Source organism: Onychostoma macrolepis, chromosome 19 (genome assembly GCF_012432095.1).
Source record: "Onychostoma macrolepis isolate SWU-2019 chromosome 19, ASM1243209v1, whole genome shotgun sequence".
Lineage (NCBI taxonomy): Eukaryota > Metazoa > Chordata > Actinopteri > Cypriniformes > Cyprinidae > Onychostoma > Onychostoma macrolepis.
Window position 1 is genome coordinate 6,156,178 of NC_081173.1, and position 17,881 is coordinate 6,174,058.

At 35.4% G+C, this 17,881-nt stretch overlaps 1 protein-coding gene across 2 annotated transcripts in view; it reads left to right on the top strand.

Moving 5' to 3' along the window:
* Positions 1-16,252, top strand: part of ctdp1 (CTD (carboxy-terminal domain, RNA polymerase II, polypeptide A) phosphatase, subunit 1) — a 116,103-nt gene extending 99,851 nt beyond the window's left edge. Inside the window, exons 13-14 of one of the 2 annotated variants that reach the window (XM_058752729.1) lie at positions 14,320-14,522; positions 15,809-16,252. In XM_058752729.1, coding sequence (XP_058608712.1) covers positions 14,320-14,476 — 157 coding nt within the window. In that variant the 3' untranslated portion in view covers positions 14,477-14,522; positions 15,809-16,252. Of the gene's footprint in view, positions 1-14,319 lie in introns of both variants that reach the window. The other variant, XM_058752728.1, reaches the window with a different exon arrangement.
* Positions 16,253-17,881: the final 1,629 nt, after the last annotated feature.

A 17,881-nucleotide genomic window follows, 5' to 3' on the forward strand; every position in this document is an offset into this window, starting at 1 on the left:
CCGTTTCCAAAACCATCGGCTGTGCTACAGCAAAACATACTGTTACCCATTTGAAACATTTTAATGTGAGTATTATGACACAAGTGAGGTACAAACCTTTGTTTATAAGAGAAATAATGGGTTAGCAGGCAAATGTTACACCGTGACTGCGTTTGCATTCATGCTGTTCGATACCTGTACATTTAAAGTCATGCGCGGCTTTATGTTCTGTTCTGACGGTTGGTCACAAGTTTATTTTCCCAAATCCTCGCCGTCTCACCCTCTAATTTAGCAGGTTTATTTTATTGTCGGTCACTTTTAATCACTGCTTTTGTATCTCTTACTGTGGTAAGCATGCGGGGGAAATGAAAGATATCAAATTCAAAGAAATCGTTCCTATGACTTAATTTGTTCCCTTATTTTAGTTAAATCATGGGTTTTCTTGGGAACAAATGAATGAAACATGCATAGTGCCCACAAATTAAGTCGAACGTAGAAATGAATTAAATTACGAATTATAGCCTAAGCCTTTATATAGACCTGTCCTGCTCGTGTCCCACAGCCCTGTCGAAGCGCAGAGTTTCATACTTGTGTGAAACAATTATATCTGGGGAAATTGAAATTAAACATGACGTGACTTCGCCAAAGATCCAGCTCCGTCACGTCACTCACAGGCGCTCGTGTGTGTTTTGCGCATGAGCAGCACGCAGCCCAAAATTAAACTGCTTAATCGATTAATCGTTGACATCCCTAGTCTGATCCTTTTTTTTTTTTTTTCTTCATTTACACAGCCAGGACTATGTACAACTTTTTTTCCATCTCACTAGCAAATATTCACAAAATTGTTTGGTTGTTTATTTCAATTTTTGACATTGTTTCTCAGAAACCACTTACTGTACCTTTTAAAGGGATAGTTCACTCAAAAATGAAAATTGTCATCATTCGTTCACCCTCATATCATTCCATTCTCATAAGCCTTTTGTTCATCTTGAAGATATTTTTAATAATGAAACTTGAGCTGTTTCTGTCCCTGCAGTGAAAAGATTATTCCATCAAAACTTTGACTCTTCAAAAAGTTCATAAAGGTATCATAAAAGTAATCCATATGAATCAAGCTGTGTATGTGTATGTTTATGTCCAACATAAAGTATAAACAATTATCAAAAAAGAACAAACCTCATCAGTTCTTGCTCATCAAGAAGCACGTTGGTACTTCCGTTTAGCATATGTGACCCAGGACCACAAAAACAGTCATAAGGGTCCATTTTTTTAAACTGAGATTTATACATTTATACAATAAATAAGCTTTCCATTGACGTATGGTTTGTTAGGATAGGACAATATCTGGCTGAGATACAAGTAGTTGAAAATTTGCATATTACTAATCAAAAACTAAGTTTTGATATATTTACAGTAAGAAATTTACTAAATATCTTCATGGAACATGATCTTTACTTAATATCCTAATGATTTTTGGCATGAAAGAAAAATTGCTAATTTTGACCCATACAATATATTACTTACTATTGCTACAAATATACCCGTGCTACTTATGACTGGTTTTGTGGTCCAGGGTCACATATTTGATGATCTCCATTAGGGCTGAACGATTTTGGAAAATAATCTAATAGCAATTTTTTTTTTTTTTTTTTTTTTTACCAAGATTGCGATTTAATATGCCATTATTTTTGCATGCTCTTTATCTTTCTATATTATTCAACAAAGACAAGCAATAAATAATTGTATAGTATTACCAACACAATATTAGATAGTTTAAACATAAATGTTCTTTTCTGTAGGCCAGGCCTATATGTTATGATGAAATTAGGTGATGCATGAATTGATATGAATGACATTTTTATTTAACAACTACAATCACAGTAGTATATTGACTGATTTGTTGAACTTCCAGCCTTTTAAGCAAGTAATAATTATGACAACATAAAGCACTGACAAATAAGCCTGGTGTTATTATGAAAGTCAGTAACAAATAACACAAACTAAAATAGATTGCAGAAATATAAAAACAAATCTGTTACTTTACCACACTCAGTATTTAGGTAATTAATTCAAAGTCACTGTAATAAAAACATATATTTAAACACTGTCTGTTAACTTTAGACAGACTTTAAATATATATATATATAGTATATATTACATTATTATATAGCCTATATTGTTTTAAAGGGTTACTCCACCCCAAAAATGAAATTTTTGTCATTAATCGCTTACCACCATGTTGTTCCAAACCCGTAAAAGCTTTGTTCGTCTTCAGAACACAATTTAAGATATTTTGGATGAAAACCGGGAGGCTTGTGACTCTCCCATTGGCTGCCAAACAATTTTCGCTGTCTTGCCCCAGAAAAGTATGAAAGACATTGTCAGAGTAGTCCATCTGCCATCAGTGGTTCAACCGTAACGTTATGAAGCTACGAGAATACTTTTTGGATGCAAAAAACAAATAACGAATTTATTCAGCAATTCGTCTCCTCTGGTTCAGCGTAGCGCCATTTTGTTGAATCCCCACTGGACGCAAAGTGCGTACGCTCTTCTGTGTTGGTTTTCATCCAAAATATCTTAAATTGTGTTCCGAAGACGAACGAAGCTTTTACGGGTTTGGAACGACATGGGGGTAAGTGATTAATGACTTGGTGAGTCATTAGTGATTAGTGAATGGTTTTCACAACAAAACCCGCCCAAATGCTACTCAAAACCAGTGATGGGAATAACGGCGTTATAAATAAACGGCGTTACTAACGGCGTTATTTTTTTCAGTAACGAGTAATCAAGCGAATTACTGTTTCTCCCGTTACAACGCCGTTACCGTTACTGACAATAAAATTTTGCGTTACTATATTATATTATTAGAATTAAATTTTTCAGTTCATCTGAATGGATGCGCAGTGTGTAGCTGTATTTGACGTACCATAAACTCTAGTGTGAAGGCGCACGACTCGCCGTCGCTTTCTCTCACAAACACGCACGCAAAGAGAGATACAGAGCAAGAGAGTCTTTCATAACATGCAGAATTGACGCGCTACATGTAAACGATATTCTTTGTTGTATTTTCCTGTCAAAATAATGGAGTTTCTTTTGAATTCTTCAGCTTTTAAGAACTGCCGGTTTCTCTGGTAGTGGGCGGAACTAATGCGCAAACGACAATCTCATTGGCTGGCGCTCATTATCGTCCCTGTTTTGATTTCAGCAAATCAGTTCGAGCGAACGCAGACAACGTGATTAATATTCATGAACCCAGCAGCTCATTAATCCTTAGTGCATTTTATATTGATGACAAATATGCATTCATACTTGGTTATTCTAATTACTAAAGTTCTATCATCATATAATATTAAATTATCATAATATTATATTATAATGCTTGACTGACTGATACTAAGTGTCAGTAGATAAATAGTGTAGATTAATGTGCAATGTTATATAATAATAAGTTATTCTTTTTAGTGTTCATTTCATTAATTTAACATATTTAATATTGGGGGCATCCAAAGTTATTTGACATTTTGAATTTTTTTTTTAAAGTAACGCAATAGTTACTTTCCCTGGTAATTAGTTACTTTTATAATGGTCTAACTCAGTTACTATTTGTGAGAAGTAACTATAACTAATTACTCTTTTAAAGTAACGTGCCCAACACTGTTCAAAACTAGCCCAATCGCATTTCAAGGGGGGTCCACCAGTAAATATCGCATTCCGTGGGGTAAAATACACATTTTTTGGAGGGGTTCCCCTGGTAAGATTCGCATTTCAGGGCTAAATATCACGTTTTTGAAGGCAAACCGCGGACACTGTAGCGTGCTAACTTGATGCTTCCTCTGAAGATTTGTGTTCGACTTGAAGCAACGCTGCTAGACCAATTGCTGTGTGTCATCAAAGTACTGTGAGAGCTATAGGCTTATGCTTTCTCTCGTCTTCAAGTCGAACACACCTCTTTACTCTCGCGTGTCACGTGACCGAGTGTAATCGCAACCTCTGCGGTTGAAAAATCGTGTTTTTTCATATCGCAAATGCAATTAATCATTCAGCCCTAATCTCCATGTATGCATTGATCAATGATTATGTGAAGCATAAATTAAGTCAGTTCATCATATGTTTATCGGATTAAACTGCATGAATCATATGGATTATTTTTACATTGTCTTTATGAACTTTTTAGGTCTTGAAAGTTTTGGTGAAATGGAATTTCAATAGAGGAACAGAAATAATCTTCATTTGTGTTTCGTATACGAACAAAGGCTTATAGGCTTAGAATGACCTGAGGTTAAGTAAATGATGGCAGATTTTTCATTTTTGGGTGAACTATCCCTTTAATCATCATACAGAAGTGTGTTCTTCTGTTCTTCTCCGTGTCAAACCTGTCTGAAAGATATTGCTTTTAGAACATTGCTGTTAATGGATTTCCTTGAGCTTCATAAGCCTTCACCTATCTGCACAATTTACAGTTCCACCAACGGCTTTCAAAGGATTTTAAAGACCTGAGGCCGCCACTTAACGCCATGGCAACAGACCTGTAGGTGCTGTTTTGCATTCAGTCTCCTCAGATGGTGAATATTATGGGCTGTGAAATAACTCACGGAAGAGGCCCATTATTGCACTCTTAGTGGATCCATCAGAACTCTCTAAACAGCCCAGCGTGATTTTAAAGGCTTATAGAGCCAGAGGAAGAGTATGGTATACTCCCGATCTGATTTAATTACCGCTGCCCATGTCTTGGGTCCGTTCTCCATGGAAACAAACAGCGATGAAGTGAATGCCGATTAAAAAGGATTTGGATTTGTGATGTCCCATAGGATCCGTTTAGAAGATCCTTCCACTCATTTCCTCGCTAATGATGATTTCACTAGTGTGTGTATGAATGGCACGTTTATGAAGTTAATGAGGCAGAAGTAATTTGCCTGTTGACTGCTTAATGAAGGTGCTAGTACGTAACACTCTCCAAATCTGAGGTTCTTCGTGGAAATGTGCGTTTGTATTTTATTCCAGTGGTTAAATAAAGATAAATGAGAAATTTCACTCTCATCGCTCCTTAGTTACTTTGTAATTGTCGTTAAATGGTGACTTTTTGCCCTTACTGTAGATGAGTGCAGCTGCATTTCTCATGCACGCTGTAATTGATGTATCACTGCCACTGCGTCCGGGGGCTTCTGGGTAAATGGATGATCTTTGAATAGGGCTGGCTTCTTTTTATGTCCTCCCAGAACAGACCTGTGATGGATTAAACATGGTGAACGACTGTTGAGATGATGGATGATGAGGTGCATGGACTTCCTCCCTCTCATGCCGGCCCCTCGCTTTCTCTCTTGTTTCTCTGTGTGGTGCGCTTCTAAACTGCATTTCTGCAAAGTTTTATTTCTTGCAAAACACAATATGAACAAAACAGTGCTCATTTTTATGGTAAAATGATAGATCGATCACTCAAAAATTACAGTTTACAGAAAACTACTGAACATTTTAATCTAGATAATTGAGAATATAGAGATTACAGATTACTTTGTGCATCTATTTTATTAGATTTTAGACTGCCAGTAAATCATGTCTGAAAAGTACTCACTGATTCATGTTCATGTGAAGTTATGAAATGCAGATCAGCTTAGTTTCCTCTCAGTTGTTTTATTTAATCTTCGTTTTGCTTGTTACAGGTCCCACTGTGGTTCTGGAGGAACAATAATTTGTCCTACATTAAACTCTTATTAGAGCTGTGTAAATAATCCTGACTTTTATTGCTGTTTGGGTTAATTGGGTTAATTTTATGTTTTCAGGGCTAGAGATTAATTGGTTTATGATGAGCAGTGTTAAGCTTGAAAGTTTTACACTTTTAAATCGCTCATAAATTAATAAGCGTTGGCAGCATGTCAAGCGTGATTGGAGTCTGTTTTCCCAGAGTCGCTTCTCTGAGCTGTTAGTGCAGTGATGTTTTTATGTTGTTAAATACCATACATTCACTAAAAGCTACAAATATACTAAGTTTGGGTTTGTTAGGATTTTTTTAAAGACCCCGAGATATTTAAGATGTTTTTGAAAGCAGTCTCTTCAGCTCACCACAGCTGCATTTATTTGATCAAACGTTCAGTGAAACAGAAATATTGTGGAATATTATTACAATTTATAATAACTGTGTTCTATTGTAATGCATTTTAAAGCTGCAGTCTGTAACTTTTTTTGTGTTCAAAATTTACTAAACGAGTACATCATGAATCCATTTTCCAAACCATGTTTTTGGCTCATCCTGAATCACTACGGTACACCTGTAATAAGTTTTATATTTGGACTATTTCAGACTGGTACTGTTGGAGCCGCTGCGGAGTAGCCCGGTACCTGCGTGATTCGTCATAGACATAAACAGAGAGAAGTAGCTCCTGCTACAATGTTCTTCCGCAAGATGCACGCAGTTCTGTTTATTAACCGCTAAAGCGCCAAACTTACGGACTGCAGCTTTATAATGTAATTTATTCCTGTGATGCAGAGCTGAATTTTCACCATCATTACTCCAGACTTCAGTGTCACATGATCCTTCAGAAATCATTCCAATATATAATTATTTTCTGCTCAAGAAACATTTATTCTTATTATTTTTCATGATTGTTTGATGAATAGAAAGTTCAAAAGAACAGCATTTATTTGAAATATATTTTGTAACATTATAAATGTCTTTACTGTTGTTATTATTGATCAATTTAATGTGTCATTATGAATAAAAGTATTAATTTATTTATTTTTTTAATCTTATTTTTACCCCAAATGGATGAATTTGAAAGCTAGTGATATTTAACTAAAAAAAGGTTACAGTATAGTGTCATTACATTCACTTTACGTCCACTTCAGGAAGCCTCCTAGCAGAATGACAGAAAAGAGAGGGATAGTGAGCAATACAGCTGTAAATGAAAGTGGCATTGCTCATCTGAAAGGATGTTGTAAACACAATCATCATGCTTACCATTTCCTTACCTACTTCCTCTTTCCACCAGCATGTTCTGTTGAAAAACTAAACTAACCTGAAACCTTAACTGGCCTAAAACATTCATACTGTCCTTTTGCTGCATTGAAAGCACTGCTGTTTCTTATTTTTTCCATCAGAGCTCTGACTGTGTGGTTTAACTAATTACAAGTTAATGGAGCCATCTTAAAATCACTGAGCCTTAAATCTGTTACATAGACCTGCTAGAGCCATCAAAGCTCCAGGTCAGTCCACGAGACTCCTGCTGTGTGCTGCGGTGCTTTTAATGGAGACTGTGCAGCGCTGTCTGACATCCTGCTGTTTAAAGAGCATCCAGTGATCCAGACCAGCTGACTCAGAATCAGGATTTAAAGGACCAAATGAAATAGCTGAACAGTTTTCCTGTTGATATACATCTTGTTCACACAGTTGCGTATGGAAACATATCGAATATCATCATGTGCATGTGTCATCAATATATGATCCATTTGTAGTTTGTTTTGTCAACATTTAGGAGTTTAAATGGGTCATATGTCGACGCTAAAAATAACATTATTTTGTGTATTTGGTGTAACGCACTGTTTACGTGGTTTAAGTTTCAAAAAACTTTATTATTTTCCACATACCGTGCATTATTGTTGCTCCTCTCTGCTCTGGCTTTCTGAAACACGTCGATTTTTACAAAGCTCGTCGTTCTGAAAAGCGTGGTGTGCTCTGATTGGCCAGCTATCCAGTGCGTTTTGATTGGCCAAATACTTCAAGCATGTGACGGAAATGTTACGCCCCTTACCATATTTGGCAACACACACCGTCTCTATGACATGACGGCGATGGCATCAATACTACTGCGAGAATAAAAGTTACACGTTCTTTCTTTGCATAAACATTTGGGCGGTGTTATGCAAATTGCACAGTGACGTAGATTTGTGGGGGCGTGTTTAAATGTAGGCATTTTAGGAAGGCATGGACGAGTCTTAACTTTTATAAAGAATATCTTCTTGGGTTTGAGACTTTACAGATCTTCTAAATGCACAAACAGCTTGTAACACTCCAAAAACAAAGGAAAACATGAACTCACATCATATGACCCCTTTATTTCATACTAATGTTTCAAATATGGGTGTCAGTAAGAATATTAAGAAATTAATACTTTTATTCAACAAGGATGCATTAAATTGATCGAAAGTGACAGCAAAGACATTTATCAAAGAATCCTGAAAAAAACAGTTTCCACAAAAATTTGAAGCAGCACAACTGTTTTCAACATTGATCATAATCAGAAATGTTTCTCGAGCAGCAAATCAGCATATTAGTATGATTTCTGAAGGATCATGTGACACTGAAGACTGGAGTAATGACGCTTAAATTCAGCTTTGCATCACAGGAATAAATTACATTTGAAAATAAATTCCAATAGAAGTTAATTTAATTTATAATAATATTTCACAATATTACTGCTTTTGTTGTACTTGTGATCAAATAAATGCAGCCTGTAGTGTGGACGACCTTAAAACTAACATAAACATTACAAGCAGTCATTTTGCTGGGTTTTCTCCAGCCTCTTGAAGTGTGACGCTTGTGTGCATTTTAGACTCTTTATTTGTTTTTGAGCTGTGCTCAGTTGACACACAACCTCTCTTTAAACCATTTTTCAGTTCAAGCTGTGATGCCAACAGAAGCTTAGTCTTTTTCCCAAGTAATTGATGGGCCACAGTACTTAAATGCATGCGGTCTGTCTTTGCGAATGCTACAGTAAACAAACTCCATGATGTCTGAAACGATCTGCAAACATTCATGCCTCATTCACCCGTCCTGACCTCATCTTCACACTGATTCTTGAGGATGCATCAGGACAAAACGTGACACTTATTGACCTGTACTGTCTAATACATGCATGTACACCCATCAATTACCCGCATCGTCTTCAGTCAATACTGCCCAACACATGGCCGTATGAGAATGAAGCCTTTTGGGTTCAATCGAACACACATCATTAAACCTCCAGGGTTGACTGAATGCCTCTTTTGTGGCTTTAAAAGGATAGTACATTTCTGTCATCGTTCACTCACTTGTATGATTTCCTTTTTTCAGTTTCCAATGAACCATCCTCTGAGTTGCACAGAAGAAAGAAAATACAGGTTTGGAACGACATGAGGGCTAAAAAAATGATGTTGAGCTTTTGTTCTTTCTGTATTTTCAGTATTTCTCCCTGTCTTATACTTTCTCTTTTGTCTTTCCTCATCACCGCGCTTTTCCTCAAGTTGCCTTTCTTTTTCTTGGCTATGAGGGCTTTGTCCTGTTTAAATCTTTCAGGTGCATTCAGAGGGAACAAACTCTGAGCCGGCCGAGTTTCTGCAGTCACATCCTCCTCCCACAAGCCCATTCTCTCATTCTCACAGCCTTTGTTGCTTATGTAATCTGTTTTTTGTAGACAGTGAGAGACTGAGGGAGTGAGACAGAATGTAAGAGATAGGGATATTCCTTCTTTTGTTCTGTTTTGCCGCTGCGCCATTAGCGACGAGTCTATTTGCGGTTTGAGAAGAAGTCCTCCATGTGTCCCGCTGGTTTTCCAGCCTGACAGCACTATTCCCAACGGAGAAGGTGCTCTTTGTTGAGGCGTCTCAAGCATGCATATTATTTTCAGACATGTGCTGTGAGGTGTTGTTGAGTCAGCGGGGTCACAGACAGCTGTCGCTGGGTGAGTGTTGAGCCGTTGTCAGAAAACTCTCTCCAGACAAATCAACAATACAGCATTTCTTTGTAGTCTGAAGATGAGGTTTCATGCAAACTTTTGGTTTTGCTTTTGTTTAGTTGTAATTTTTGTGGAGTTGTCAGCAGAAACAAGGATTTGTCTTTTTCCAAACACTGTCTGTTATGGGGTCGTGATTTCATAATTGCACAAAAAATACTTTTTCTGTTTAAGCATTTCTGTAGTTCAAACAGCAGAGTGTACATCATGGGTTTGATTCCAAGGAAATACATGAACTGATTAAATGTATGCTTTTAATGCAACACAAATTGCTTTGGATAAAAGCGCCTGCCAAACATATAAATGTAAACAGACTAGAGATTTTTCAAAATCTCAAGCTCCTCCAGGAGTTGTACATGTTTATCAGTCCACCATAAATGTCATGTCTGCAGACCTGCTACAGTGAGTACTTCAGAGGTGTTAATAAATTTCTGGCATTTCCAAAGAGACTGTCCATGTGCATATCCCAGCATAATTACACTGCCACGTTATTGGTGTATTATAATGCGTGTGTGCATAAGGGGGATGAGAAGGAACTAATGCATAGGTGAGAGATACATTTTCCTGCATTTTCTCTCAGTGAGATGTGGAAACAGATGTTAATGTACTGTGTCTTGTTGTCCATCTCAGAAGATCTAAGTGTCTGAGGTTCTGTAAATCTTACACTAATGTATGGGAATGGATATTATAATTTTACTATGTTTTTATTTTTATTTAATTGTGTTTTGGCTCTCAGTGTAGTTTTATTGGGGCATAAGTTGATTTTAATTTTGAATATTTTTCATTTTTATTTAGTTTTGGTATAGTTTTATTTTTCATTTTCTTGTTACACTACAAAGTGCATTATATTTTTTTTTTTTTTAAATCAAAGCTAAACTTGCAAAACTTTCCAAATGTATTCATTTGCATTTGAGGCCATTTAATTTTTCTTATAGATATAAAGATATCAAGACTGTCTAGCACTGATTGAAAATATGACAACTAAAGTCATTATGTAATTCTGTTTAATGTTAAAACCCCACTTTTCATTTCGTTCTTTTTTTGTAGTTAATGTAATTCTTATTGTTGGCTAGTTTTCACTTTCATAATAGATGATAACCTTGACGAGGAGCTCCCATGTGCAATTTGCACCTGTTTTATTTCTAACTTCTGATTTCAGATATTTCTCATATTAAATATCGCATAAAGAAAGGGGAATAATTGCAGTCTGAATAACAGTGCTGTGCTTTGATTGAAGATGTAAGACTGTGTGGTGTTAAGAATCGCTGTTAAACTAAAATCTGCAGTTTGTGTACATGCACAGTGAACTTGCATGATAGTACTGCAATGCTCAAAGAGTTTCCAGAACTTTGAGAGACAAAACTTCCTGTTTGTATTTCTTCTAATTATCCTAAGTACATGGACACGGACAGAAATGATGTGAACAACACTGAGCCTCATTTTCCCCATTACTCAGTCCATAAATTTCAAACATACGGTCTGCTCCATTGTAAGGTTGACTTTCTTTCCTAATGTTTTCCATTTTCTGTCCTTCCTTTGCTTTTATCTTTTATTCATGTAGTCGGGCTGGTTCTTTATCAGCAGGTGGTAGTGGATTCATCATTACACTAAATGTGAGATACACATACTGTCCAGTGATCAAAGCAGCTGTCTGTACTGTCAGCACATCTAATGACAGCTGGCGCTTACTTAGCTCTGGCAGAGCATTATGATGTCTGACTACTTCAAAACTTGCTTACCAGGTAGTTGTGTGTGTTTGTCAGTGTCAATTTGATTGGCTTTCATGTATGTGAAGCTAATGTTCCTACACATGGTACTGCAGGTTGCGTTAAAGGAATAGTTCACCTGCAAATGAAAATGTATTCAGTCTTTCCAAACCTGTATTCATTTCTTTCTACCGTGAAACACAAAAGCGCCATAGAAGTAGCATAAATGTTTCTCTGTGATTTATTTCAAGTTTTCTGATGTCAAGTCATGGCTTTGTGTGATGGACAAACAGAAGTTGAAAGCAAAAGAACTACAGTGGAAGATTAAAAAAAAAAAAAAGACTTATATTTCAGTCTGTTCCTCACAAAAAGGTATCGTATGACTTAAGAAGACTTAATGCGCACAAATCATATGCTTGCTTTGTATGAAAAATATTTAAATATTCTCTAAAGAAGTTATACAGGTTTAATTTTTTTTTTTTTTTGAAAATATACATGTTGAGCTACCGTTCAAAAATTTCAGGGTCGGTAAGCTCACCTCTTATGTACTTGATCATAAATACAGTAAAAACAATTTTGTGAAATAATAATATTATTATTATTTAGTAATATTACTAAATATTATTTCAAATAACTGTTTTCTATCTGAATATATTTCAAAATGTAATTTATTTCTGTGATCAAAGCTGAATTTTCAGCATCATTACTCCAGTCTTCAGTGTCACATGATCCTTCAGAAATCATTCTAATATGCTGATTTACTGCTCAAGAAACATTTCTGATTATTATTATCAATAATGAAAACAGTTGTGCTGCTTTTCATTTTTTCATCTTTGATGAATGGAAAGTTCAAAAGCATTCAAAACAGCGTTTTCTGAAACTGAAATCTTTTGTAACATTATGAATGTCTTTACCATCATATTTGATCAATTTGATGCATCATTGCTGCTGAATAAAAGAATTAATTTATTTTACTTACTGACCCCAAACTTTTGAATGGTGTTCTTCTAGGCAGAGCAGTGATTGATGGGTTCAATCTCTTAATTAATTAGCATTAAACTGAATTCTTTGCCCAATCAGTAGGGCGTCAGATTTGAAATGAATCTTCTGTTCAGGATTCTGTGTTTATGGGAGCAGTATTCATGCACAGCGGCTGTGAGCAGGACGGTGTGTTGCATCATCTTACTGTCAGGAGCTCTTCAACAGAAATACAGATTTATGGGAGAAGATGTGTTCTCTCTTCAGTGCCCCATCCATATTTTCTTTCGTAAGTCTATGTTTTGTGAAAGAGGGGTATCAGAAGTGCCGTTCTGCTGTGAGCATGACATTTGAATTTTGGTATTTGCATTATTAGTGGTAGAATAGTGTCTCCTTCATTGAATCCTTCATCTAATCCATCCATGAATAGCACCTTCTTGCAACGTCCAGTTCTTTTTCAGCAAGTGAGGAGTGAAAAAAGCTGCTTAACCTTCAGAAAATATTGTTTGTCTACCTCAGGAAATCAAACCATTTGCCTGTTCTGTAATGTTTGATTATAATTGGTCAATTGCGACATTGAACAGTCATTGAACATCTATTTGATTAATTATGTTCTGCTGGATGAGAGAACTGTAAGTATAGAGCTTATTGCAGACTAATATTAGTATTTATAACTGTAATGTGGATGCAGTTTTCATTTGGATTCATTTTAATCAGCATTTGATTGTATTTTCTTATCAAAAGTTTTAAGGCAGTCTAAGTAGGCAATAAAATAATTAATTTATACCAATCTACAGTATGTTGTTAGGGTCGTGATCACCATCTTGGGGTTTGTGATAATTAAATAACTTATTTTATGATAATTAAATGTCTGAATACAGATTAAAAACTCTGGGTTGTGTGAGGTCATTATTTTTAAATATTTAAATAAATTTTTAAAAATATAAATTTGAATTAATTTAACTTAACAGGGTTAAACGGTTCAGCTTGATGCTTATGTAACTCCTAAAATTTATGTAAAAATTGAATGCGATTATTTACTAGTCTAATGTGGCGTTCCATTTGTGCCAAAAAAAGTGTTTGACTGATTTGTACAATACCTACTGTTTTGGCACAAACATAACACCATAGTCTTCCCATCATGCTGTAGAAAGGGTCCAAAAGATATCACTCCCTTAATTTCACAGTCGTTTCATTAGTGAGTTGAGTAAAAATGTGGGCCACTGCCAAAGTTAAATTTTTGGTTGTTAATTAAAAATATTTTTTCTACAATAAATTCAGCTCAACAGATTAGAAAATCCCCAAATTGAGAAAAAACAATGGTGTAGTAGTTTTTCAATTTCTAGTAAATTTCACAATTAATAACAAAGAAATGGCAAATAACACATTGAATTAAACATGATATTTTTAGACTGAAAATAGTATTTTGTAGTAAAACATACTCCAATAATCTTTGTTTTACAACAACTACAAGTAAATGGGTAACAAGGACACTAACATACCATTAAGGGGGACTTATTTTACTACTAGCTACTTTTCTGTTAATGTTACTGTATGATAGATAATAGTTTATAGAACATTTAATAGTTCTTACTCCAAAGAACATGACATTTGTTCTTTTTGTGCTCTCAAGCAAACATACTTAGCCACCAGTTTGTTCCTATTCTCAGAGAGTGTCGTCTAAGCTAGGATGGCATTTTTTGTTTTGCGGTGCTTCAGGCTCCTGGCACCAATCCCCTCCGCTGGTGCCTGTCAGACGCAGGTGGAGATGGTGACATGCAAGCCAGCGGCCAGCAAACCATGACAGAGTGCTGCAACCAATCACTGTCAACAACACTCAACACTGCCATACGTAACCCTGGCAACCAGACCGCTTTGAACCAATGAGCTTTTCTCTCCAAACTTCTTTGACTAACGAGCATCACTGACCGACTCCTCTGTGTTTCTATCTTTAGGGGCCACAAAAGAAAACTGGAGGAGGCCAGAGAAGATAACGACGACGATGATGATGGCGGCTCCAGTAAAGACTCCAATGAGGATGAGGAGGGCAGCAGTTCAGAGGCTGATGAGATGGCTGCTGCGCTGGAGGCGGAGCTAAATGATTTCATGTGAGCTGATTGGACGACGATGCATATGAACTATTCTGTGTTCTCATAAGGTACCAGAGATGAAACATGCATTCGTGTCGCTGTTATACAGCGCAAGTAAATTGTGTGTGTGTGTGTGTGTGTGTGAGAATAAAACAAAGGGGTTTACAAGTAGATAGATATGTACAGATAGAGTTTTAGTAGGATAAGTCCAACACAAAGTAATTTTATTGTGAATTTACTTAGAGTACATAGCGGTGTGGGAAGTAGAGTTTCTGTGTCTGATGTTTTACTTAGTTTCTGTTACAAAATTAATTTTTATATAAATGTAAATGAAATTAAATATTTCAACTAATTGGTAATGAATGCCAAAGAGTCTGAGGAGCTCTGCTCATGACCCCTCAGAAGACTTTTGGAGGGGTTTGTGGTCCTCACCAGCAGTCAAAATCAGACGTCCGAATGTGTCCAGTATCGTCTCTTTCCTTTGCTTTTGTGCCGTTGACGCCCTTGTGTGTGACTGACACTGTGCTGCACCAATCCCAGAATACCAGCACCTTTAGATACGCCCACAGCCACTATTACCAAAAAAAAAACTCACAACTGCTACGTGAAGAACTGATAAGAACATGAAATGTAAAATCAGTAATACACTTGCAACAGACGATTTGACTTACACCATTATGTTTTGCGACTGATTTATTACGATATTAAAGGAATAGTTAGCAAAAATGACTTGTATAGTTCTGTCATCATTTACTCACTCGTTGCAAACCAAGAAACATAAAATGAGATATTAAGTAGAATGTCTGAGCTGCCGCAGTCCAAATTTAACACCATCAAAGTGATCCATATGACTTGCATGTCCATATTTCATGTCTTCTGAAAAAGCTTTATGTGAGTAAAATACAGGAATGTCATTGTTTACTTCAAATTTAGGGCTTTTAATGCAAGTTTGACATGAAATTTGGTAACAAGACAATAGATATTAATGATATCAATGCACTGTTTTAATAGTCCATATGGCTTTTTAGAGCTTGATGGAGTGAAAGATGATTAGTTTGCTTCTCACACAAAGATATCATATTGCTTCTAAATACTTTTGAAAGGTGCTTATGAATCACATGGGCCACTTTTAATGCCTTTGTTCATCTTGGAGTTTGATATTATAAATCCAACTTGTGTTGTAGATAAAAGAGCTGCTTGGACATTCTGAGTCTTCATTAGTGTTTCACAAAAGAAAGAAAATTACACTTTGGAAAAACATGTGTTAGTAAATGATAACAGACTTGTCATGTTTGTGTGAACTGTTTCTGTAACTACCTACAAATTGATACTTGTGGTCTTTTCTGCTCCTAAGATGACATTGAAATGCCACCTTTTACTCTGATGTCAGCGTACAGATTTCGTCATCTTCATTTGGCTTCAGGTGCTGACAGTGAACACTGTGGCAGCGTTAAACCGGGTGTTTGGTTGGCTCTCGCGCCACCCTGAACCATCACTGTACACACTGATCAGATCTGGACCCGTGGGCATCAAGACTACTTGTCTAAGACCAGTTTCATAAATTCACTGGTTCTAGCTGGTTTTCTTCTGCCGAGCTGCTTGAACGATGAGATGTCCAGATCTAACTCAGTTTCTCAGAGGCTTGTGCACCTCATCTCTCGTGTTGTTTTTGACTGATGGATTTTCTTTCACTTTCATTGTGGTGTTGTTTTCAAAAATGTAAAGTATTTGTATATTCTATTTCGTACTTGACAAAGAAAATGCTTTTCATTTAATAAAGATTTGTTTTATAAACCAGTGTTTTGAGGGTTTTTTTGTATTGTTGAATGCAATGTATTGTTAGAATAAATTTAAAAAAAAAAGCAATATCACAGATTATCTCAATGTTATTAAGTTAAGAAAACTAAAAAAAAACTTGAGGCAGCCAACTTCAATATACTCAACATATTGAGGAAAAAAAAAAATTATGCAAACTTATGTTCTAAAAAATAAATAAATAAAAATACTGTAACTTGTGGATTTAAGTTCATTAATCTTACATTTTAAGCTTATCATGAACATTACTGTACACAATAGAGATGTAGAACAAAAGTGTCTAAATTCTGTATCAATTGTTTGAGGAAACTGAAACGCTTATATGGAGTTACTATGTTTGTACACACCTAAACAAATTTAGTATATGCTTATTGAAATGGAACAAACTTCATCAAAACACTAATCACTATAATGGTGACTTGTAACATCTACATAGAGCTAAAACATCAATAAATTCTGAATAACGCATATTTATTATAAATCCTCATGTTTTGACCAAAACACTTTTTTGTCTCTTATGCTTACCAAGACTGCATTTATTTGATCAAAAATATAGTACAAGTTAATACATATTAATTTAAATATTAATATTAATTTTATGAAATATTATTAGAATTTCAAATGACTGTCTGTTATTGTAATATATTTTTAAATTATTTATTTGTGCCGCAAAGCTGAATTTTCAGATTTTTAGATTAATAGAACAGCATTTATTTGAAATAGAATACATAGAAATTAAATAAAAAATAAATATTAAATAGAAATCTGTTGTAACATTATAAACATCTTTACTGTCATTTTTGATCTAGTTAATGCATCCTTATTGAAAAAAAGTAGAATGTATAAAGAGAGACAAAAAGCATCACTTTTTGATTGATCTGATGCAATGACATTAAGTCAGTTTAGCTTAAGTAAACACATTTTGGGCAACTATAATAAATATTTCCTCACTTTATTTGAGATAAGCGGCGAGAGAGCTAAATTTAGCTAGTAAATCTGTACTTTCATCCATTTAGCACCATAGATTCAGATTCATAGGCTTCATTGAAACACTAATCACTATAACGGTGACTTGAAACATCTACATACAGCTAAAATGTCAATTATTCTTGAATAACAAATATTTAACATCATAAATCTTCATGTTTTGACCAAAAACACAAATTATGTAAAGAAACTGAGCATGCCAAAACCTTCAACACCAAACATCCAAAGTTTTTGCTGTTTAATATTAATTTGCTTATACTAAAGAGTCTAAAATTCGACTTTGATTTAATGTCAACTTTATCCACATTTGATAGTTCAGTTAACCTTTAAAATAGTGTAGCCTGATAAAATGGAAGTTAGATTTGTACAGAGTAATACACATTGATTAAAAAGATTTTTAAGTGGACAAATAGGGGGACAAAACAAACTGGACATGGCTTTTTAGCTTTTTAAATGTATTTTTGTCTTTTAAAAAACAATAGCCGGTAGGACTACATGAAAACCATTAATAAAAACTAGTACTAAAGATAAATAATTTCTGCTGGACTTCCCTGAAGTAAAATTAGCTGAAGCTCATTAGGCCTGCAGTGCTGCTTCATTAGTGATTTGACTTTGGACGCTGTGT